Source organism: Chrysemys picta, chromosome 2 (assembly GCF_011386835.1).
Source record: "Chrysemys picta bellii isolate R12L10 chromosome 2, ASM1138683v2, whole genome shotgun sequence".
Taxonomy (NCBI): domain Eukaryota; kingdom Metazoa; phylum Chordata; order Testudines; family Emydidae; genus Chrysemys; species Chrysemys picta.
Genome location: NC_088792.1, coordinates 34,554,211 through 34,580,063, shown reverse-complemented (window position 1 = coordinate 34,580,063; position 25,853 = coordinate 34,554,211). Strand labels below are relative to the sequence as shown.

The window sequence follows — 25,853 nt, the reverse complement described above, 5'->3', positions numbered from 1 at the left end:
CTAAGCTTGGGGGAGAGGTAGATGCGCTGGAGGGTAGGGATAAGGTCCAGAGTGATCTAGACAAATTGGAGGATTGGAGTAAAACAAATCGGAGGGTCAACAAGGACAAGTGAAGAATCCCATGCACTGCTACAGGCTGGGGACCAACTGGCTAAGCGGCAGTTCTGCAGAAAAGGACCTGGACAAGAAGCTGGATATGAGTCAACAGTGTGCCCTTGTTACCAAGAAGGCTAACTGCATATTGGGCTGCATTAGTAGGAGCATTGCCAGCAGATTGAAGGAAGTGATTATTCCCCTCTACTTGGCACTGGTGAGGCCACATCTGGAGTATTGTGTCAAGTTTTGGGCCCCCCTACTACGGAAAGGATGTGGACAAATTGGAGACAGTCCAGCGGAGGGCAACAAAAATGATCAGGGGGCTGGGGCACATGACTTATGAGAAGAGGCAGCCTGAGAGAACTGGGCTTATTTAGTCTGCAGAGGAGAAGAGTGAGGTAGGATTTGATAGCAGCCTTCAACTACCTAAGGGGAGGGGGGTTCCAAAGTGAATGGAGCTAAGCTGTTTCTCAGTGGTGGCAGATGGCAGAAAAAGGAGCAATGGTCTCAATTTGTAGTGCGGGAGGTTTAGGTTGGATATTAGGAAACACTATTTCACTAGGAGGGTGGTGAAGCACTGGAACAGGTTACTTAGGGAGGTGGTGGAATCTCCATCCTTAAAGGTTTTTAAGGCCTGGCTTGATAAAGCCCAGGTTGGGATGATTTAGTTGGGGTGGGTCCTGCTTTGAGCAGGGGGTTGGATTAGATGACCTCCTGAGGTCTTGTCCAACCCTGATCATTTATGAATTGCCTGCCTCTACATTTTCCCACCAAGATTTGGGATTGGCTGGCATGGGTTCTAATGCTAGCAGTGACTATTATTTAAGGCTATATCAGCCTCTTGAATTATATCTGAGTAGCTCAGCTATGCATTGGACATATGAGCACAGTTGTATCAAAAAGGCGGCGGTCTTGCGGTCTTGCCATGGCTCATTGCAAGTATTTCAAATTACTTTGAAGCGCTCTTCTGTGTCAAGGTGGAAAATGTTTCACACATTATATGGTGACTATTTCCAAAGGGAAAGGAATACCATTTAACCCACATCTAACAGAAACTATCAAGTGACTGGCACCTTGCTACAATTCCGCTTCATTGAGCACTCTGGGGGAAATAAAATGTCACATCATTACAAACACTTGGGGGAGGGAGGGCAATTCTGTCCTTATACACAGGAACCTATATATCCCATACATAACTGCTTTCAGATATATATATATATATATATATATATATATCTCGTCTCATATATATATAACAGCAGGTATGGACTGATAGATCTGAGAGCAGGTTTAGTTGCCAATCCAACAAACACTTATGCACGTACTTAATATTGCACAAGTAAGGAATCCCATTAAAGTAATACAATTAAACCTGGAATTAAGTGTTACAGGATCTGGATTTTAGTGAGTATTGTCTTCGGATTGTTTCAAAAACAAAGTTACAACTCATCTATTACCAGGAAGGGAGGAGACACCAACAACAAATTAACCAGGGAAATGAAAGAAAGGGAATCCGTAGTATAAAAATGGCAGAAACAGTTTGAATATAATATAAAAAATGACCCAAACTTTTGCCCAAAACTCAGAATGAACCTGAATTATTTTTTTAAAATTGTACTTGAATGTTTATGCATATCTTTGCTTCCTGCCTTTGGCAATAACCAGAAGGAACTATTGGAATAACATGCTGATTCTAGTTCACATCTAAATAGGACCAAGAGGAATGGTGGCACTTTCTCCTCTTCTTCCTTCTCCTCCACATTGCTGACAGGCACTAGTGCAAATCCTGGGGGCAGGGAATCACTGCCACTAAGTGAGTTGAGTGCTGCTGAACAGTGACAGGTTGACAGCCTTGGAGAAAGAAATCCCCTATTTAGTTACTGAACAGGTACAGCACAGGCAATGGTAGTGCAAGCTCCCTCACATGGTCACAGTAATTTGTCACAACTCTGTTCCAAAGGGTCAGTGTTACTATAGTTACTAGACCCAGGCAATCGCTGGCCTAACAATGGTGCTAATTTCTTCCAACTGTTCTCTATGTACTGGCTGGAGAACCCCAGGTAATTTCATATAGGTTATCAAACAACCACCCCATAGCGATGACTTTTGGTTGCTATCACTCTCAAATGCATACCTATCCCTTATCAAACTGCTGAACATCTATTATCAATCTTCATTCTCTCTTTCTGTCTGATTTTTTTTAACAGTTTGTCCCAACATGTGTTTTTTTTTTCCCCTCCATTCATTGGAAGATTTAATGATGTGTGAAAAACCATGAATACTCTTTGAAAAAGTTCTGGGAAATCTCCTTACAGTACATCAGTGGCAGGAATAAAGCAATGGAGCGAGGTGAATATGCAATGCACTGTAACTGGAGCCAATGTAAGATGTCTTTCTGCCATTAGATAAATGCAAAGACTCCTTAATGACGACAGGATCAAGCCCATATATGTCATTTGATGTCCAATGCAGAGCTTCGCACACATGGGTTTATGAATCTATTGAAGAGGAACCAGATTTGTCACCATAATACAATTGACTACTCTTTGTAAGAAAAGATCAAACAGATGAACAACACTACGCACCATATAAATTTGGATAAAACATGTAATATGCCAATAAACATAGCAGGAATAGGAGAGGAACTTGCCAGCCAAAGGGTGCCTTGTATAGACCACAGAAACAAGACTAGAAAACTAACACAAATCAAGGCAATCCTGTTCATAAAAATCCTTAATATAAAATAGGGAACACCACTGAATTGGTATCTAGAAGATAATGTTTAAAATCCAGTTACAGAAATACAAAACAGCACATTAGGACTAACCTAATAAAATAGAACAGATTCATAAAACTGGAGCAGTACTTTGCTAGTTTCAGCATCCTGGTTGGGAGAACGAAGTACTGAATAGTGTGGCACATTACAGTTTAAGCAGGGTAGTAAAGCATAATTGGTACGCCTTATCTTTTTCTTTGTGAGAAATGCCATATAGTCTAATAGTCACCATAAGATAATGGTTCCCTTAAGAGTGCAGACTTTTGGGCCACATTCTCTGCTAGCATAGGTCCAGTAACCTCAGTGGTATTACACCACCAGAGATTTTGTCCCTCTAAAAGGTAAATAGGTCACCGAAACTCAGAGGACTAGTTTGTTTCAGTGCCGCTGAGCCACACAAGATTGCCTCTCCCCATTTTCAAGCAGCCTGAGGAGTATGTGGCAAAGCTTAAGTGGCTACAAAGACCAAAACCACAGCTTACCGCTGGGGAAGAGTTTGCTTATGAATTCAGAACTATACTCTGTACGCAGACAGTCTATATGGAAAGTTGAATATCGTCATTAGAGAGACATATAACTTGTTTTCCTTTATGTTATTCTGCTGCTGTTTATAAGGCAAAGAGAACTTAAGTAGAAATAAATGTACAAGAAGCAGCCACTTAATTTATTATGAGAGAAAATTCTTAATAGTTCAACCTACTGGAAAGACTCATTTCTTTGACACTATGGCAGACCTGGCACCTCACCGCCCCTTTGGGGCGGCGGGGGATGTGGTGTTGGAACCTCGCCACTCCCAAGTTTTTGTGCTCGCTTCTCTGTGGGCAGCCTGATGCGGCCTAATGGCCTCCCTCCATGCAATCATCCCTTAGTTGGGGTCATGTGCCCTAATGTCCAGAGTCCATATAAATCGCTCCCAGCATCCAAGCAGTGTGGCCCAGTGGCCAGAGCCCATATATCCCCCCCTTGCAGGCAGGATAGTGCGGCCTAGTGGCCAGAGTCTGTGTAACTTGCCCCAAACATCTGGGCAGTGTGGCCCAATGGCCAGGGTCCATATAATCCTCCTCATTAGCAGGGTAGTGCGGCCTAGCAGCCAGAGTTCGTATGATTCCCATGCTGGGCCATCCCCTGACTGGGGGGTGGGAGGGACAGGTGGCTGGGAGGAGTAGGGGGACCCAGGCCCACCCTCTCCACCAGGTCCCAACCCAGGGCCCTGGTAGTGGCAAGTTCCCCTTGCCACTGGCTCGGCGGGGAGCTGCACGAAACATGCCGAGCCTCTGTGAGACTTAACGCCATTTTCCTCTAAAGTTCCCCTGGGTCACTTCCTACCATAACTTCCAGGTCCTCCATTTCAGGGGGTCCTCTGATCTGTTCCCCTTCTGTTATGTACTCCATCTGGGCGTTGGGGCACATCCCAGCTTGGCTGGCTTCCAGATCCTGGAATGCAGGCTGTCCCTCCTCAGGAGCTGGTGGCGTGGCGTGGCGTGGCGTGGCGTGGCGTGGCGTGGCGTGGCGTGGCGTGGCGTGGCGTGCCTCCTTCCCCTCGGACGGTCAGCACAAACTGAGCAACTCTGCAGGCTTTTATACCTGTTCTCCAGTTGGAGCATGCCCAGCAGAGCCTCAGGGGCATGGCTTCCTCTGCTACGAAGGAAGGGTTAACCCCTGCGGTACCAGTAAGGTGCTGCTCTGCCCCGTCACAGACACCCAGGGTCAGCAGCTCACTTCAGGGTATCTTATGAGATGTGAAACAAAAGAGCAAATCAACTGCTTTCAGAAGAAGTGATCAGCTGGCCTACAACAAATTTAAATCTCATGACAGAGCCTTGTGATCTTCAACCCCCAGCTTTCATTATATTAAGGGACAATAATTCTGGTGACAAACTAGCATAAAGAAGCAGCTACTACAATACAAAATATGTTGCACCCAGGACACACATTTTATGTTTCCTTAACAACTTAGAGATAAAACTGTGTGTGTCACTACATATGCATTTTTCATAAACATGAACTTTAATGAGAAATGAACATAAATCTTACATTTAAATATGTAGTTTGACCATCCTGAGACAATTAAATAATTGATAATGATTGTCACGAAGCAATAAATCACACAGCCATAGAGTGGTAAAAGAAAAGCTTTCTTGTCTGCTGACTGATGTTTGGAATGAAAGACTTGGTTTTCCTTTAAGATTCAATAAGGAATTACATAAAGGTGAAAGATTCTTTCTGCTGCTTTCTCGCTGGTCAGCTACAGTATTTCTGCATTAAAAACAATGCTGTCTTCCTGACAGTTTTACTTTTTTTGGAATTTCAAATTTTCTGAACATTTTAATGAAAATGAAGAGCAAAAGTCAAGACTTTCAGCTGGCGTAAATCAGGCACAGCATTACTGACTTCGGTGGCACTATGCTGATCTACACTAACTGAGGACCTGACCCCCAAATATTTGAAAAGGTAGTTCCTGCACTGGGACAGCCTCTGCTCTTACTGCAAAACAAATGTAAATAGATAGCAGGCTAGGAAGAGATATCAGAAGTTGCAGCTGCAAAAAGGATTGAAAATTTAAAAAGCAAGCTGGGGAGGTCAAGAGCAAAGTGAGCAGAAGATGCATGCGACAGAGATGGGCATTTTTCTAACAATCATTCCATTGTTATAATTAAAATAACCATTTCTTGTGTAACAACTCCAGACAAGAGTCTTCATTTGTCAGTCAATATGACCTAAAGTTTCAAAGGACTAGATTCTTACATAGGTGAGGACTGCTAGGAGAGAGATTAAGGTGCTTCCTAACCTCTGAATGGCCCACAGAATTGCAGTCCCTGTGCTTAGTGATATATAGGGACTAGAGCTAGCGATAACTTAGATCTGATAATTAGAGGTGTTCAACATGTGGCCAAATCCTTGTGGCTGCTCTAATTTGCACTGGGGGCTGTTCTGGCTCCTGGATGCCCCCACGCTTGGGGGAAGTAAAAGTGATTGAGAACCATCTTTGTGTAGTTCCTTTTCAAAGAGCTGCTCTGTTGTGATGCCTGCTCAGTTCAATGAAAGACGTGGAAGCCTTTGAAAATGTATGTGCCTGCACTGCACAATATGTGCAAAATTCAATTGTTCTTAAAAATCTAATCTGTTTAAACTAATTATGTAGAATCCAGCAGGTTTGCACAAATGAGAGCTATGTTTTTAATATAGTTACTGTGACTATGTAGCTGTTCTGCCTCTATTTCAAAAGGCTTCTTCTCCCTGTATAGAAAAGAACAGCTTCAGGAATGCTAAAGGAAACATCACAAGTAATACAGCTCAAGGCTGGGATTACAAGACTGATTTAAATGAATGACTTCAATGGAACTACTCCCATGTGTAAGGGCTACTCATGTCAGTAAGAGCTTCAGGTTTGAGCCCTGTAACAGTGAGAATTACATTTATTTTCAAAATAACTAGATCATAAAATTAAGTTTACATTTAGATTTTACACCCTTTAAAATTTGATATAAAACATTAAAGACTGAAAAGATAAGTCATATCAAGACCAACTATTCTTGACAGATAGGTTTGCTTCTCTTTATACAGTAAAATATCCACTTGTGTTATACTTTTCATAAGCAAGAAAATGAAATTATTCTCAAACTATTCTCTCCCAACCTCCCCCTCACTTGACTAAAACATATTTGCAAAAAATATTTATTGGATAGATATATTCTGTGTATAACAAAGACTTTATTGTGATACCAGAAGCAAGATAGAGACACATCTATTTAAAAGTACTTAGCAAGGCCATTGGTGTAGATGGCGTCACCAACAGAATTTGGAAGTTCATGATGCCATGCAAAGGTTTACATGTATGTAAAATTGTTGATTAGCAGACTCACATTCTGATCTCCTTTAATACCAGTGGAGTTACTTACTCCATATTTAAACCACTGTCATGGAGCTCAGAATCTGTCCCCAGATATCAGAGGGGAAGCCGTGTTAGTCTGAATCTGTAAAAAGCAACAGAGGGTCCTGTGGCACCTTTAAGACTAACAGAAGAATTGGAGCATAAGCTTTCGTGGGTGAATGCCCACTTCATCAGACGCAAGTCACTTGTGTCTGATGAAGTGGGCATTCACCCATGAAAGCTTATGCTCCAATACTTCTGTTAGTCTTAAAGGTGCCACAGGACCCTCTGTTGCTGTCCCCAGATATTTTATTAAAACTCCTTATACCTAACTAAAGGGCAAATGCTGTCCCCTGCTCTGAGTGATGTGGAAATGCTGACTGCTCTGCATTGGGAAGGCAGAGCATGGACTTATGCGCAGGGAACTCTGTACTCTCCTTCACCCCTCCACCCCCCGCAATGCACCATGGAGTTCTACATGTGTGGTGGAGGAACAGGCAGTAGATCCTCCACTATGCAAATCCACAGATGCAAACCATCTACACAGGGGATGTGTAGGGATCAAAACTGCCACTAGATTCAATTTGGCTGTAAAGGGGAAAGTAGTGCAACTGCACAGATGCTTCACATTATATCTCCGGGTTAGGGTATGAGACTTGTCTTCCCTATAAAGGAGCAGGTTTGGGTTGTTGGGTTTCAGTGAATGATCACACTAGAGTTTCTAGTTCATGTATGATTTTGTTGACAAATTTGGTGGTGCCTGCATTAAAATATGAACAAGAATATCATTTTAAAGTGTCTAGACCCCAAATCAGGAAAGTACTTGACTATATGTCTAAAGTTGAGATTTTGTTTAAGCACTATCTGGACATAAGCACATGCTTAACACTTGCCTGAACCAGGGTCCACTGATTAAACTCACAGAGGCCTTCAAAAACCTAAAATCAGCTCAAGATGCAAGAAATTTTGTTTGTTTCAGGCAATGAATGTTGATTGTTTCTTTTAATTAATAAAATGAGAAACAATTATATTACACCAATCTAGCTACAGTTAATGAGTCTGTGGATACATTTAAAAGAAAGTAATAAATATGAAAAAATTGGGGTTTGTAAGAATGTCTCCATTAGAAGCCAACCTCATTCAGTAGCTGCAATTTTATATCACAAGGCACAAGGGAAATTAATTAAATTTAATAGACACTGTAGCTTCTAGACTAGGATGTGCTGTACTTTAAATCATCAGCACTGAAAAGTATAGTAATACAATTCATTCAGAAGTAAATGCTTGACAGTAAATGCAATTATTTTAAGATTTTTTTTTCAGGTATGACAGAATTGTCTGCACTTATAATTCAGGGTCACAGTCTCATACTACTGCTTATAAAGGTTGCGGGGCACAGTACATGCATAAACCTGGATTACTCATGGGTTAATTAATTGCCTGAATGTGTTTCAACAATTGTTCTATAATCTACAATACCAATTATATTTCATTAAAACATTAAAATAAAGAACTTGATTACTGAAAGAAAAGTCAATAATTCTGAAGATAGTTTTGTATAAAATAACAAAGTGCTTCAAACATTGTTGTTCTAAATTTAAAAGAATAGTTGAATCCCTGAGATATTATATTTATAATATATAAATATAATGATATTAGTATAAAATGCTCATTCATCTTTATTTTTCCTTAATTTACTGCTGTGAATTTTAACTATTGAGTTAATCACATGTATTATCTATTACTTATATAATTAAATATGATCTTGTTTGATGTTGGTGCTAGTAAGAGGAAATTTGGGATAATCTTGGAATAAGGTCTACAGCTCCAGCTGTTTGCAGTACTTATGTAATACCAGATGTGAAATTGGTGCATCTGCAGTCAGTCCTCTCCTGTGGATTGCAAGTGATCAAACAGGCAAAACCATAATGACAGGATGATTAGACAGGTTTAGCAGAAAGGGAATTGCTCAAGACAATTATGAATTACTGTAAGCCACACACAGTGAAGAAAAATGTATTTATTACAATTTCATCAAATGCAAAACCATATCTTAAATTTGAGAGTTAATGATGTTAACCTGGAACTCATACAATTATTTTCATGTGTTTTAAGTACTTTTTAGATGATAAAATAACTGAAAAACTTTTTAAAAGCATACAGAATGAGTACACTATCAAGTACATTTCCATTTTTAAACACATGTATTTTAATTAGATAGTAGGCTTTAAAAATATCCTCAAATGTTTCTCAAACTTAGGTAGTCCATGTAGTTACATATTCAAATGTCTTGCAGTGAGTAAAACATGGGAGCCAGTAAAACTGGTTGAGGCGTCAACCATATTTTGCCTTCTCTGTAGCTAGAGCCAATCTGCGGATGTTTGCTATGCAACCAGCTGCTGCTTCCTGTAGGGTTTCATCTGTAGAGCCCACCATCCCCAGTAGAAGCTCGTAAAATAAAATCAGACAGAAAAATAAAATGAATACACTGAAATCAAATTATTGAATTAAATTTAAAATCATATATACACACATATATTCATATGTATACACACCCTCATATTAACACATTCATATATGCAAATAAGACTTTTTGAATTTTAAATTAAGAAATAATACAAATCTTGTTAGTTCAATTCATATAAGGAATCCTGACTCATATTTTCTGTCACATTTGTGCCAGTGGTACTGCTTTTTCTTATCTTGGGTTCTCTCTTGGATTTTTTTTCTCATTTGCAGAACAATTTTCATTGAAATTACAAAATTTTCTTTGCTAAATTATGAGCTTGAGATTTTTTATGAAAGTAGCCATGTGCTGTTTTAGACCTTCCTCCTGTGATTGGATCCAGGTGGATGAACCCTTGTACCCAAGAAGAACCACACTAGCAGTCCACCCACATTCATCTAGTTGAGGGATCCAAATCTTAAAATGTAATTCTTTAGATACTTACGTTTCAAAAATAAAACAATTTAGGGGCAGATTCTGTCCTTTGCTCAAGTTGAGTAGAACTTTACTCTGTGTAGTCCAATTGTTTTCAATGGAAATTCTCTTTGAATAAGGCACTACTCAAAATAAGGGTGATAAAATTGGATCTTTATAGATAAAACATTGTTACATATCAGCAAATGACTGATCATAGTTCTATTTCCTTATTTGTAATGGATTGCAAGTCAGTGATGCAACTGAATAAGCCATATACACTGGAAAACAGAAGACTCTTGCTTAGCTCAAATTAACTCCACATAATCTTCAGATTTCTGGAAATCTGCCAATCTTAATGTGAGTTCAGGTATTTTGAAGCACAGACAGCTCTAATTAAAACCCCTACTTTCAGTCTGCAATACTTAGGATTCTGTATTCACCCAAACAATGTTAAGTCAAACCACAAAGAAATCTGTTATCACTCAACTCCAGTGCATATTTTTCATACAGCTAAAATATTACATACAATTATGAACTGCTAAATATAAAAGCATAAATTGAATGCAGATATCAAATTCATATGCTACCTTTCTCTAACCTTCCAGCAGTTGTAAGGCATGGGTCACAGCTGCACACATATGGCATTTGCTTATGAAGATCAAAGCATTTTATACTTAAGGAAGTATTTGTGTTAGATAAATGTACAAAATAAGCTTCTTGCCAGTCACTTTTCACCCCTCGACCCCTATAAGTAACTTACGAAAGGCTGCCGTGAGTATGCTTGAATTATGTTAAAAAAAGGCTTTATGTAAATTAAGTGTCAGTAGGGGTCAATTCTTGTGTCAAAGTTTTCACATAATTCCTATAAATTTTACTGGAATTTACATATGTATGAACAGTAGATCAGAATTCTTAAGATGTGAACACTTCAGAAAGATATATATGTTGTTTATTTGCTCAAAAACAGCTAAAACTGATGGAAAAATTGTATGAGAAAGCTTTGCATCTATACCATACACTCTTATTTTTACCTGTTCCCAAACTATGGGCCTGATCCAGCTGTCAGTAAAGTCATCTGAAGCTTTGTCATTTATTTCAATGGGAGCAAGATCAGGCTCTGCGTGTGTGTGTGGTGATAAAACTGCATTCTGTAGTACAAAAAAAGAATGCATTTCTTATAAGACAGCTTAAATGAGGTCGTTTTTTAAAAAATGGTGTTGATAAAGAAATTTCTTCCTTACTAATTACAATATATCACCTATTAATTTTTTTTTCTTCAGTAAGTCATAACTGTGATCAACTTTAACTGTGAAAATAAAAAGGGTTCCCTTGGGCATGCCACAACTTTTTTGTGACACTTATAGAGTAAAGGTCATGTGTCTGATTCCAAACCAAAAATATGCATGTATGTACCGTACATACGGTGATTTTGGTAAAGCCATAATTTTGAAATTTTGGAACAAAGAAACCATATACTTTATGTAATTACAGTCTGTATGTTACAGACCTAGTGCAAGACTTTTTTTATTTTAATGAATGATGAACCCCAACTTTTCATAATAATTCCATTGTTGGAATTGTGATTAGTTCATGTCACCAGATGTTATGATGAATTAGTGGTTTTGGAGGTACATTATTTAGTAGCAAATATACAAAAATGTGCTTCGCCTATAGCCCCTCAGCTCCATGCTATTTATTTTTTCCTTCAGCCACTCACTTTTCTGTTTCTGAGTACACAAGATTTTTTAAAATGCACACTATTTTGTTACTTGATTATAAGATTAGTAATAAATAATATAAACATCAATTTTTATAAACCTATTCAATGATACTGTCCATCATAAAAACATTTGCCTAGTTCTACTGAAGTCAATGGGAGTTTTTCTTCTGACTTTGGAAGGGCAAGGATCAATCACTTCCCAATTTGCTGTTCTTCTAAATCATCAACAAATGGTGACATATGTGCAGAACTACCACTGTATAGACAAACCCTATATACAAACCAGGCTGTGCTCTACGTATATTCATAGTGTGTATAGGGAGAAGTAATCCTCCCACCACAGGCCACTATGGTAGCCATCTGTGGGGGTGGAGGACACATAGCAGCAGAACCTCTAGTTCTTTCTCTCCCTCATCCTACTCTCAGAGTCACTGCAGAGGTGACCAGCACACAACCCAGAATGTCTCAATTTAGGTATCTAATGACATAATTTGGCACTTAAGTTTGAGGATTTTAGCTAAGCGTTGTTGTTATTATCTTTGCCTCATGTGAAAAAAATGTATCCCTTTGTTGCATTGTAACAAGATCATAGGTCATTGCTGTCCTGCCTGCCATTTTTCAGTGGAATAGTAAATTGTTTCACATTCACACTAATAGTAAATTAGTTCAATTCACTTGTGATTTGGGGTGTTCTAGTCACAATATTACACACATTTTGACAAGTCCAAGAGACTTTTTGGGCTTCCAAGGCATCAATGCAACATAACTTGTCTTTTTTTTCAGATGCAATGCCCTTGAACTTCATGCATCCTTTCTCTTTACTGTTCAGGTATTGTTTTCTGACACATGTAAATGTTAACATATGTCAGAGGCTGCAAAGAGGCAGGTGGTATAAATGTGTCTGTCTGGCTTGTAAGAGGCACTTTCCACAAAAGAGAAGGCAATTTCAATATTATATAGATTCCATTTTTGTTGGCTGGTATATATATTCTAAGGCAAAGGTCCAAGCAAATTTGGCATAGGTAGCATATCATACCAGCAAATAAGCACAAACATAAGATGTTTGGAGATCAGACAGAGTGTGCACATCATTTATGGTCTCTAAAAGCAAGAATAATTCACAGCCTCAATTATCCAGATGGTCATAGCAATAGAGAAGATTTTGCTATTGCTAGCCCATCTTTAAAATAATACAAGATTCCAAGGCTGCATAATGGGAAATTACTTGCCTTGTAATTCTGCTAATCTGAAGATATTCTTACAGGATTCTGACTGCTGAGTCTTGTGCTCTCTTGCACAAGACAGGCATAAAGCTCTCAGGTTTTTGGTCCCTAGTGCGGCAATAATGGGTCAGGGTGTAAGCCACAACATCTCTGTTGGTAATTGTGCATCATCAAGAACTCCAACTGTCCTCAAGCAAAAAGCAAAGGCTCCTCAAAGAAAATCTTAGCCAATCACAAAACAAACTGATTGAGAAATTATTTCCTCAAATAGAACAATACAAACATCAAATTGTAAAGATATACACCACTTCTAAAGATTGCCCTCCAAACTCTGAGAAGAGATGTGCTTGTGAATGAGAACTCTGCAGAGGTGATATCTTCAGTGAAGCAGTTACAAAGCTCAAGTAATTCTCCTTTCTCTGAAGATACCATCTTGGCAGAATTCTCACCCCGGGAGGCTAAGTAGCTGAAGGGATATCAAAACAGAAAAAATGTAAACATAAGCACTGATACACTAGTAAACCATTCATCCAAAAATATCTTGGTGCCTAAGATCAAGGTTCTGGAGCACTGTAGTGTATATTCACCTTCTTTGCTCTGGCCATGGCCATCTCAGCTACCAAAGTCTTGTGTGGGCAGTGGGAGACACAGGAGGCAGCATTTTCAGGGAGAATATACTTTATCTTGGTGTCACCTTTCAGAAAGGGGTAGCTGTGAAGTGTTTGCCATACATTCTTCAGCTGATCCAAAACAGCATGCAAGGGCACAACAACCGTACTGGACAAGGGTTTCATGGCTGAGGTAAAACAGATACTTTAGAGACCACCACACCCAACAGTTCAGCATCCTGAGAACGTGAAAGACAAATAGATCCTCTAACAACAGAATGAAGAAGTCTCTACACACAGAACATTCAACACCATTCCTTTTCTGTTTCTCTCATCCTTTTTGAACAAATTTATTCAACTTCTTCTAATCAGAAGAAAATATGAGCTACCTCTTTCAATTAAATCTATTACTAGACAGAGAAAGACTGGGAAGTCAGGGAGAGATCAGATGGAGCCTAGAGTCCTTGAGACCAAAAATGTTTGTTTCGATAAGATTGCTGCTTATGCCTATCACTTTGGCAATGACATATTTTAGATTGACACAGTGTTCCCAGCTGGTGTTGGGACTTGCCGTTTTTGTTTGTTTGTTTGTTTGTTTTTTTTCCAGATTTAGGTTTTCATTTCTTTCATATGCTACAGTTCCTAGAAGATGCTGAATTCCTAGCACTATGATCTTCTAATTGTAAAACACTCCCATTCCAAAAAAGACATTTTACATGCTTTTTCTAAATCTAACCTAAAAGAAAAAAATACTTTAAATAAAAGCATATGGGAGAAACTTATCCAAAAAAGTATCAGTCTGGATCCAGCCAACATTTTGTAACTTTCAACAATATACTGCACACTGGAAAATTTTAAAGCACCTAGCTTTGAGTGTTATGTTACACATATAATTTATCCTTATGAAAATATTTCTCATACAATTAAATTATAAATAATACAACATTACTGTACAATCAAAACATGAGGTTAAGCTCAGTCACTGTTTCAATTTCACTAAAATCCAAGCTGATTTCCATCTCCAACTGAGCAAAAGGATAAGACAATGTTGGCCATGCCCATACTGCTGAAAAAGGCATTGGCCCAGATTCTGCAATACTGTATGCTCATTTTGCTCTGCTCAGGTGGCACAAAGTGGATGGATTCCAGCTGTAAAAGAATTCCCTTTGTGGAGGGGAACTCCCTGCTGGTGTAAATCTGGCAGCTGGAGAGAAGCCAGTTCTTGTTCCAGCCACCTTCCCATCACAGCACCGAGGGTGTGACAGCGAAGGCAGGGGGCATGGCAGGGGATGGGCAGAACAGAGCTCCATTATGATAATTCTCCATTGGCATAAGGTCCCTTCTCTTAGGGATCTTATCTAGTGGTGTAAATTAGGGAAGCCCCTGGGGCGCTCTAACTAATGCCCTGACCAGACCAGGCCTAGGTTGAGTTGGGGAGCTATAATGCTAGGTTCTAAATGGCTAGTCAAAAGCAAAAAGGAAAGAAATAAGGAAAAACTAAAACAAAAAAGAGAAACCTGGAGACAAAGGAGCCTGCAAATGGGACAGAGGAAGGGAATATGAGAAAGACTATGAAATAGAGAGAAATGACTGGACACAAGGGAGGAGAGAAAGAAATAGCATTCCTGAGGGATCCAACATTGGAAGCCAAGTAAGCTGTGTCTGATTGTGTCTAGCAATAAGATATGATCTATTGAATTACAATACACATTTTCATTACATTTTAATTGATTTTCTGTTAAAATAGATATTTTAGTTTAGAAATTTTTGTTTTGTGAAATTTCATGACTATCATTTCCTCAATCTCCCTGTCCTCATCCCTGTTTATTTCATCCATCTGTCGCATCCTGTCTGATACCTCAGATGTAAGATCTCTGGGACATGGACTGTCTTGTTATTTGTCTGTACTGTGCCTAGTACAATGGGACTGGAGTTCCTCTAGGAAATACCATAAATAAATAAATAAATAAATAAATAAATACAAAATATTAAAACAGTATCCAGAATCCCCAATCAGGTTCAAGGTTCCATTGTTCTAAGTTCTACACAAACACACACAGGTTCCTGACCTGATAAGTTTACAATCAAAGAAGATAAGCAATATACCAAGGGTGTATGGGGAGGATACTATCAAATATATAAAGTATTTATACATATATATATACTTTCATGTTTTCAATGCTGTAAATGGACCAAGTAAGAGTAATCTATCCTCCACTCTCCCTACTCATTATCAATTGCCTAATTTCTTATAGCATTATGGGGCAGATCAGAGATGATGGGCAGGATGAAATGAAGTAGAGAAATGCTTGTTTCAGAATCTGACAAATGGGCAAATGAAGCTGGAGAATCATTGACAGTGCAGAGAGGTGGGAAGCAAATGTAAAATAAAATATAAAATACTAAAAGTTTGTAAACTTCTTGAATACTTTAAAATATAGGAACTTTTAAGATTCTCCCATTTTATGTTGTAAGTCGTATGTTTTCAAGGAACATTTTCACAAATGTAAAATGGGGATCTTATTGGATATACTCATACAGCACACAAGTATGAACTGTATCTAAATATAATTAATACCTAAACAGATTATTAATTTTTGTTTATCATATATGAAAACATGTAACAAGTCTAGACTCTTAGATGTCAGATAATTTGGGTCTATATTTGGCTGTAAGAGGTTTGGTGCAATATTTAGAAAGAATTCTATCATCAAGAACATTCCAATGTACTAAGAGTCTTATGGGATTTGAAATTCATCCCACAAAAAGCAATAGGCAGATCTGATAATCCAGAAATGATGAAGCCAAATATTTTATAGCATATTTTTGTTTGGACCATTATCCAATTTTATTTTTATTTCACTGTAGTTTTCAAGAGAAGATTAACATATAAAAAAAGCATTTGGAGAAAGAGAGAGAGAACACAGACAAAAGCTTTTTATGAATGATTGGCAATCCATTTTATAAAGATTAAAACAGGAGCTTAATTAGTCACTCTATGTAACAGACATTTAGAACAGAAAGCCCTTTGCCAGGGATCTTGCTTTTTTATTTATATATTTATTTATTTATTTCGTAATTTAGGTTTGCTTCTGTGACATTCCAAGAACTCTCTTTTCCGTTTGTTGCTGTTACCCTCCCCCCTCTTTCTTCTTTTGATTCCTTTTGCTATTTAACATTTTGTTATACTTTTCTTTTTTTAAAAAAAAGTCTATTTCTTTCTATTTTTGTGAGCATGAATTTTACCTTGCCCTCCCTCTACATGGACTACTGTGGGAGGCCTGGTCTACACTAGGTGTTTATGTCGAAGTTAGCGCCGTTACATCGATTAACCCTGCACCCGTCCACACTGCGATGCTATTTAGTTCGACATAGAGGTCTCTTAAATTCGACTTCTGTACTCCTCCCCAACGAGGGGAATAGCGCTAAATTCGACATGGCCATGTCGAATTAGGCTAGGTGTGGATGGAAATCGACGGCAATAGCTCCGGGAGCTATCCCACAGTGCACCACTCTGTTGACGCTCTGGACAGCAGTCCGAGCTTGGATGCTCTGACCAGCCACACAGGAAAAGCCCCGGGAAAATTTGAATTCCTTTTCCTGTCTGGGCAGTTTGAATCTCATTTCCTGTTTGGACATCGTGGCGAGCTCAGCAGCACTGGCAACGATGCAGAGCTCTCCAGCAAAGATGGCCGTGCAATCTCAGAATAGAAAGAGGGCCCCAGCAGGGACTGATCGGGAAGTCTTGGATCTGATCGCTGTGTGGGGCGATGAGTCCGTGCTTTCCGAGCTGCGCTCCAAAAGACGGAATGCAAAGATCTACGAGAAGATCTCTAAAGCCATGGCAGAGAGAGGATACAGCCGGGATGCAACGCAGTGCCGCGTGAAAATCAAGGAGCTGAGACAAGGCTACCAGAAGACCAAAGAGGCAAACGGATGCTCCGGATCCCAGCCCCAGACATCCCGTTTCTACGAGGCACTGAATTCCATCCTAGGTGCGGCCGCCACCACTACCCCACCACTGACCGTGGACTCTGAGGATGGGATATTGTCCACGGCCGGTTCCTCGGACATGTTAGCGGACGGGGAAGATGAGGAAGGAGATGAGGAGGATGAGGCAGTCGACAGCGCTTACAACGCTGATTTCCCCGACAGCCAGGATCTCTTCATCACCCTTACAGAGATCCCCTACCAACCGTCCCCAGCCGTTAACCCGGACACAGAATCTGGGGAAGGATCAGCCAGTAAGTGTTTTAAACATCTAAACATTTATTTTTAACAGAACAGGAATATTAAGAACAACAACAATGGGTTTCTCATGATTAGTTTGCCCTAGGCGCTTAACGTTTCAGTCCTGGGCAGTGCAACTATTGAAAAAAAATCTAACAATGTCCGGTTTAGCATGATTGTTCTGCCCAAGCCGCTCTACTGTTTAGTCCCTGCCAGTGCAGCTACAGTAAAATGCAGTCTATATGTCCGGGGATAGAGCAGAAATCCTCCTGGGACATCTCGAAGAAGCTCTCCTGGAGGTAATTGGAAAGCCTTTGCATCAGGTTCCTGGGGAGAGCGGCCTTATTGGGTCCTCCGTGGTATGAAACGTTTCCGCGCCAGGAGACAATCAAGTACTCCGGGATCATTGCCCTGCAGAGCATGGCGGCATACGGCCCTGGTCTTTGCAGGCTTTCCCGAAGCATTCTTTCTTTATCAGTGTCTGAGATCCTCATCAGGGTTATGTCGCTCATGGTGACCTGCTTTGAATTAGGTAGGGGAATGTTAGTATTGGGACTGCTTGCCCGTTCCTTTACAGAGCTGTAACCGCCGGTTTGCAGCCACGCGGTGAAGGCGGGAGAGGGGCAGCAAACAGGGATCTTTCCCTGGGACAGCCGCGAGGGGGTGGGACAGGGGCAGAGTTCCTGCTTGCCGGATTGCTGGCAGCAGGGACTGGCATTGCTTTCAATGTGAAAGGAGGCCAGTGCTACTATTAAAGTTTTAAGCAGCCACAAGTCTACGGCTTACCATGTCTGCCCGCTACACAAATTCCGTTGTGCTGCCCCGCTTCTCAGATCTGCAGTGCAAGACCCCAGGCACTGAATGCGAAGGCCGAGAATTCGACCTTGTGCTGAGTGCGCATGTGAAAGGTGCTGTGCATGGTCTTGTTCACAGAGAAAGACTATGTTCTTTGTTCACAACTACATTTATCTTTCTGAGGAATTCACTCCCTTTTTCCCATTCCCACAGCCACAGCTGCGACTGTCTCACAACCTAGCCTGGCATCACACTCCCAGAGGCTAGCGCAGATTAGGCGTAGGAAGAAGAGGACACGGGAGGACATGTTCTCGGAACTTATGGGCTGCTCCCGAGCCCAGGCAGCACAGCAGACCCAGTGGAGGGAGAACTTGTCCCAAATGCACCGATCACACATGGAACGGGAGGAGAGGTGGCGGCAGGAAGACCAGCAGGCGACTCAAACGCTGCTTGGACTAATGAGGGAGCAAACGGACACGCTCCGGCGCCTTGTGGATGTTCTGCAGGAACGGAGGCAGGAGGACAGAGCCCCGCTGCAGTCTATCTGTAACCGCCCTCCCCCGCCACCAAGTCCCATACCCCCCTCACCCAAAGTCCAAAGAAGGAGGGGCAGCAGAGTCCGTGCAAACTCTCACTCCACCCCTACAGACTGCTCTAGTCGTCCCCCGGGCAGTCCGGGAGAGGCCAAAATTTGACAAGTCCTTTCCTTCCCGCCTCACACAAGCCCCAAGTTTCACCCCCCAGTTTCATATGTAGTTGCTAATAAAAAATACGTTTCTGTTAATTACTGTTTCCATCATGTTCTTTTGGAGGAGAGTCTGTCTGAAGGGGGGGAAGGGGGTTGGTAATTGGACAGGACAGTCACCTTTAGCAGGGTACTTAGGCGGGGGCAGGTCCAGCAGCAGGGCACATACACAGTGCAGTCACTAGTTACCCCGGTCAGTCTGGGAGGTGGTTTTCATGTTCTGTGGTGGGGGGTGGGTTGCTCTGTGACTTTGTGGCGGGGGAGGGCAGTTACAGATCTTATGCAGTGGTCCTTATCCTGGATCACAGAGCCACGCAGCAGGGGATCTGTAACCGTCCTCCCCCTGCCACAAAGTGACATAGCCCCCACATACACACAGTCCCGATCAGGAGGGGTGGCAGGTTCCGTTGAAACAACCAGTCCACCACTGCGGAGCCTGTCATTCCTGGAGTTTAGAAGCGTCATTTGCGTCACTACACTACACCCGCTCCCCACCACAGTCTGCGTCCCAGGTTTAAAACATTCCTGTGAAAACAGTAATAAAGAAAATGGTGTTCATTAACAAAGTAGAAGTGATTTTATTTTTAAACGTGTGTTGGAAGGGGGTGAAGGGGGTATGTAACTGGAGAGGATAGTCAACATTAACTGGGTAAAGAAACGGGGGCAGGTTAAGCTTCTCTGTACACAAACTTAAAAGTCACAGGTTACCCTGCTCACTCAGGAACCTAGCTTTCAAAGCCTCCCGGATGCACAGCGCGTCTCGCTGGGCTCTTCTAATCACCCGGCTGTCTGGCTGGGCGTAATCAGAAGCCAGGCTATTTGCCTCAACCTCCCACCCCGCCATAAAGGTCTCCCCCTTGCTCTCACAGAGATTGTGGAGCACACAGCAAGCTGCTATAACAATGGGGATATTGGTTTCGCTGAGATCACAGCGAGTCAGTAAGCTTCTCCATCTCCCCTTGAGACGGCCAAAAGCACACTCCACCACCATTCTGCACTTGCTCAGCCGGTAGTTGAAGAGTTCTTTTTCAGTGTCCAGGGCGCCAGTATAGGGCTTCATGAGCCAGGGCATTAGCGAGTAGGCTGGGTCCCCGAGGATGACTATAGGCATCTCCACATCCCCAACAGTTATTTTGTGGTTCGGGAAAAAAGTACCTTCCTGCAGCTGTCTAAACAGACCAGAGTTCCTGAAAACACGAGCGTCATGAACCTTGCCCGGCCATCCCACGTAGATGTTGGTAAAACGTCCCCTGTGGTCCACCAGTGCTTGCAGCACCATGGAAAAGTAGCCCTTTCGATTAATGTACTGGCTGGCCTGGTGGTCCGGTCCCAGGATAGGGATGTGAGTTCCATCTATAGCCCCACCGCAGTTTGGGAATCCCATCGCTGCGAAGCCATCTATGATCACCTCCACGTTTCCCAGGGTCACTACCTTTGACAGCAGTACATCAACGATTGCCTTGGCTACTTGCATCACAACAACCCCCACGGTAGATTTGCCCACGCCAAAGTGGTTCGCGACTGACCGGTAGCTGTCTGGCGTTGCAAGCTTCCAGAGGGCTATGGCCACTCGCTTCTGGACAGTCAGGGCTGCTCGCATCCGGGTGTCATTGCGCTTCAGGGCAGGGGACAGCAATTCACAAAGTTCAAGGAAAGTCCCCTTCCGCATGCGAAGTTTCGCAGCCACTGGGATTCATCCCAGACCTGCAGCACTATGCGGTCCCACCAGTCCGTGCTTGTTTCCCGGGCCCAGAATCGCCGTTCCACAACATCCACATGACCCATTGCCACCGTGATGTCCTCGGCGCTGGGTCCCGTGCTTTCTGACAGGTCTGTGCTACTCTCAGACTTCAGGCCCTCACCGCGGTGCCGCAGCCTCCTCGCCTGATTTATCTGCATCTGCCTCTGGGAAAGGTGGATGATAAGCTGCGAGGCGTTGACAACGGCCACAACTGCAGCGATGGTCGCAGCGGGCTCCATGCTCGCAGTGCTGTGGCGTCCGTGCTGTCACTGACTAGAAAAGTGCGCGAACTGATTTCCCGCCGGCGCTTTCAGGGAGGGAAGGCGGGAGTGATGGACGGATGACGACAGTTACCCAAAAGCACCCTCGACACATTTTTTTACCCAGAAGGCATTGGCGGCTCGACCCAGAATTCCAATGGGCAGCGGGTCACAGTGCACCGCTTCCAATGTCGACGCTTTCCCCGTTAGTGTGGACTCACAAAGTCGAATTACTGTCTTTAGGGTGGACACACACGGTCGACTTTGCTATATCGATTCCAAAAATTCGATTTAAGTAAAATCGAACTACTCTCGTAGTGTAGACATACCCGGAGTAGTATAGGAAATCTGGGGAAGGATTGCCATGTGGCCTCCCACTTTTCCAATTTTTTGTTAATTTGCTATTAATTTGAAATGTTTTGCCAGTCATTCTATCTATGGTAGTTATCTAAAGATTATGGAGCACAAAAACAGGACAACTGTAAATAAACAACAACTAGTTGCTGTGGACTCACAAAGTTCCTACTCTTATTGGGGTCACAGAAATAACAGAAATCCTAAGAGTAAAATAATGTATACACTGGCCACAAATAACTTATTTATTGTAGAAAACACACTGATAGTGTCTGTCCTCATTACTGAAGGATTATGCATGACTTGTCTGTAAGATCCTTGGTTGGGCATGCTTCTGGATTCCCAGTTGTTCCTGGATTCTTGAAATTCACTCTACATAGTGTTGTCCGTGAATGCTACTTTGAACTACAGCTAGCAAACACTATACAGCTTCCAGATTAGGGTCAGATTCTGCCATCCTTCCATCAAGTAGTACCTTACTCTGTGAGGATTCCCATTGTTTCAAGGTGGCAGAATCTGACTGTTACTTAGTAGAGCTAGCTTTAAGGAGTATATTAAATCAACCTTCAAAGTCTGAACTGGATTCACATTTTCTTTTCAGTTTAATTCAACATGATTTTGATCTCTAAAGCTTTACTAGATTTGGGTCCAGGATATCTAAGGATATGTCCCCTCTCAATCACAAAAGCTTAAACCAGTACCATGCTTTTGCTAGTAGTTCTCAGATCTGAATGCCTGGGGATTAGAAGCAGGATGTTCTTATTGGAGAGTCCCATACCCTAGATTTTACATCCTACATTGGTCAAAGAAATCTTAAGTCTGTTGGCTTTCAGGGCAGAAAAAAGACTCATGTATATTCTCAGGCTTTTGTTTATATGGATAGCAGTGGTGTATACATCTGGTTAATCCCAGGCAAGTCTATTTAGGACTGATATTGCTCCACACATCTTCTGTTTTTAAATGAAGTAAATGTTCTAGAGAACGTTTGGTGCATTGTGTAAAATTAATAATAATTACATTATAAAATCAATATATGAACTCTAGAATCTTTTAATGAAGGAAGACTATTTCAAGACAAAGGAGAATATATCGATTAAATAATATCAATCTGGAAATTTCTTACATTTGGCTCTCACTATTTGTATATCCAGTAAGCCAAAGCCAACATTTTTACCAAACAACCATTAAACAAAAATCAGCATGAACACAGTTTCACCTCTGTGATCACATGTAAGCTCACTATCCCTGTGGATACAATGAACAGCTCCTCTAATCTAGAAAACCACTAATTTGCCTAGCGCCCAAACATGAGAGGGCCATTTAAAGTAATCAGTTATTTGTTCTCTTTCCCATATTAATATTCTCCTTTGTTTCAGGGACTTCCAAAGAGATTTCACTAATAGCAATTACATCAAACAACAGAAAAGGAGAAAATGCACAAACGCAGTCACAAATAATATAAACAAAAATATTAAATTTCTGAAGCAACAGGTACACACTCAATCCTGATTCCACAGTATTGAATTTATCATACTAACATTTACACCAGTTCAGCTCCACTGACATCAACCAAGTTACTGCTAATTTACACTAGTATAAGTAAGAACAAAATCAGGCCCAAAGTACGAAGGGCCCAGATTCTACAAAGCACTTTATGTACTTCCTTAACTGTAAGTACATGAGTAATCCCATCCCTATTCGGAAAAGCACTTATGTATGTGCTTAGCTCCAAACACATGTTTAAGTCCCACTGACCTCAGATGATTTAATTGGGAATTGGTCCTGCTTTGAGCAGGGGGTTGGACTAGACGACCTCCTGAGGTCCCTTCCAGCCCTGATATTCTATAATTCTATGACTACTCATGTGCTTAACATTACAATATGCTTAAGTGCTCTGCTCAGCTGGGGCCCTAGTTCCGATTCTGTCTGCTTTACCGGTCTGATGATTCATTCACTTCTTATTGTCACAGTGTGGTAAAATATGAGTGTTCCCTGCCTAACTAATCCAAAACCTTGATGAATAAAACAAAGCATAATCAGACTTTAAACCTCATCTTTATTCCTCAATTGCTTTTTAATAGAGCAAAAATACTTTAATTTTTTTTAAATGGAATATAATCAAGTATAAATAAGGATCTCATGCCTTGACTACCTTTTCCCATGAAAACTGTAAATAAGGCTCTGGATATATTAGGATGAACACAATTATAGCTGACCCTATAGTTTTCTAATTCACCAATTTCTTTTTTAAAGTGACAGAGGGTCCTGTGGCACCTTAGAGACTAACAGAAGTACTGGGAGCATAAGCTCTTGCATCTGAAGAAGTGAGGTTCTTACCCACGAAAGCTTATGCTCCCAGTACTTCTGTTAGTCTCTAAGGTGCCACAGGACCCTCTGTTGCTTTTTACAGATTCAGACTAACACGGCTACCCCTCTGATTTTTAAAAGTGAACAGTCTTATCATTTCTATCTGAATAATTCTGGGTATCACCTGAGATTCAAAAGTCTATATTAACCATTATTTCAAAATTACTTTCAGTTTGTCAGGGGGCCATGGTGTAAGAAACAGCTCCCATATTCAGAGCTTTTTAATTTTCCATTTATATTCTACACGGTATAATTTATTAGACATTATTTGCAGTTTCATTGATATTGACTGCTACTAGCATTTAGCTCAGTAAGTAGATTCCCAGGTAAGCATCCTATTAAATAAAACTCAATAAAACTAACAAACAGTACAGCAAATTTTTTCATGCCAAGAAATCACTTCTATAGTGTGTCTACTGCAGCTTTCACCAGACCAGAAAGCAAGAGCTCCAAGGTTACTGCAAAACTAGTATCTTGTATGACACACACAGCTACACTGGTTATTTGTGTAACTCCATTAATTTCAATAGAGTTACAATAAGAAATGTGTTTGACCCATATTGCCTATCCATAAATGAAGCTATTGTGGCAAAAACAGAACACGATTGGCTAAGAAATCTGTAATTCGAGGTCTTTTAAAAAACTGCAGATAACTTATGTAAATCCATTAAGGACATTTCTGGTTATGTATAATCTTTCACCCTTTTTAATTAATAGGGACATGCACATGAGACAGGATGCTTGATTTTAAGGGTCCATGTGATCTTGTTCTTTATTCCTTAATAGGTCTTAGTCTATTACAACTGGTTGCTGTGGAGGAATAAAGGAGCAAGAGCGAATAACTCTTAAAATCAAGCATCTTGTTCTCTCATAAATTTCTCTAGTAATGAAAAAATGGGGGGGGGGGGGAGAAAATATATTATGCATAACAGGAGTTCCCAAATTTTTCATAGCATGGACAACATCTTAATAGAAAAATTCTCTCACTTTCCTGACTATTTGCAATTGCAGAGACCAGCACACTCACATTTGGGATCAATTAACATGTCCATGGCTTTCCAAAGAAAATCAATTGGGAAAGCACTTAACATATTTTATGTGTCTTCTAATATGGATTAGCAGGTGGAACCAAGGACAAGGAGTCACCACCACGCATATGACTAGACAGCTCCCCAAAGACCCCAACCTAATAGCTTTCTTTAACAGAGTAACAAGCCTTGTGGATAGGGGGAAAGTGGTAGATGTGGTATATCTTTACTTTGATACTGTCTCGCATGACCTTCTCATAAACTAGGGAAATACAACCTAGATGGAGCTACTATAAGGTGGGTGCATAACTATTGGAAAACTATTCCCTGAGAGTAGTTATCAGTGGTTTGTAGTCAAACTGGAAAGGTATATTAAGTGGGGTCCCACAGGGATCAGTTCTGGGTCTGGTTCTTTTCAATATCTTCATCAATGATTTAGATAGTGGCATAGAGAGTACATCTATAAAGTTTGCAGATGATACCAAGTTGGGAGGACTTGCAAGTGCTTTGGAGGATAGGATTAAAATTCAAAATGATCCGGACAAACTGGAGAAATGGTCTGAAGTAAATAGGATGAAATTCAATAAGGAGAAATGCAAAGCACTCCACTTAGGAAGGACCAACAAGTTGCACACATACAAAATGGGAAATGACTGCCTAGGAAGGAGTACTGCAGAAAAAGATCTGGGGCTCTGTAGCGAGTCGGTGTGGCTCCCCTCCTGCCCAGAAGAGGGAGCCCACGTGCAGGCACCAGAGTGGGTGGGGCCACCACCACCTGTCCCCACCCCCCGGAAGTCAAGGGGCGGGACAGGAAGTATAAAGGCCGGCCGCCAGAGCTCAGTCGGCAGCCAGCCACCGCAGGGAGCAGACGTGTGGCCGGGAGCTCCCGGCCAGGAGACCGCCGAAGACCGAGGCCTGGACCCTAGCTACCCCGGGCACGCTACGAGGAGGAGCCACCGGAGCCCGTCCGCTCCCGTCACTGGGAGAATCCCTGGGAACCCCACCCCACCAACCCTGAGGGTGAGACTGTACCCGAACCCCTCTGCCCCTGCTGCTACCCAGAGGAGCCACCTGAGGACCGTTGGCCTGACTTCCCGGCAGAGCTACTGGACCTGC

At 41.5% G+C, this 25,853-nt stretch overlaps 2 protein-coding genes across 5 annotated transcripts in view; one reads left to right on the top strand and one right to left on the bottom strand.

Moving 5' to 3' along the window:
- Positions 1-8,748: 8,748 nt before the first annotated feature.
- The window catches only part of ODAD2 (outer dynein arm docking complex subunit 2), a 184,304-nt gene continuing 167,199 nt past the window's right edge, over positions 8,749-25,853 (bottom strand). Inside the window, exon 20 of one of the 4 annotated variants that reach the window (XM_005290932.5) lies at positions 8,749-9,191. In XM_005290932.5, coding sequence (XP_005290989.2) covers positions 9,078-9,191 — 114 coding nt within the window. In that variant the 3' untranslated portion in view covers positions 8,749-9,077. Of the gene's footprint in view, positions 9,192-10,453; positions 10,815-25,853 lie in introns of those variants that run through there. The other 3 variants (XM_065586861.1, XM_065586860.1, XM_065586859.1) reach the window with 3 other exon arrangements.
- LOC135981055 (uncharacterized) lies at positions 16,709-18,937 on the top strand. Its single transcript, XM_065582371.1, has 2 exons — positions 16,709-17,461; positions 18,456-18,937. Exons 1-2 carry the CDS (start codon positions 16,885-16,887, stop codon positions 18,935-18,937), a joined length of 1,059 nt encoding a protein of 352 aa, XP_065438443.1. The 5' UTR covers positions 16,709-16,884.

Coding starts and splice junctions, on each gene's coding strand:
- LOC135981055 (XM_065582371.1), top strand. CDS start 16,885: ATGCAGAGCTCTCCAGCAAAGATGGCCGTGCAATCTCAGAATAGAAAG. Junction 17,462..18,455: donor ATCTGGGGAAGGATCAGCCA/GTAAGTGTTTTA, acceptor CCATTCCCACAG/CCACAGCTGCGACTGTCTCA.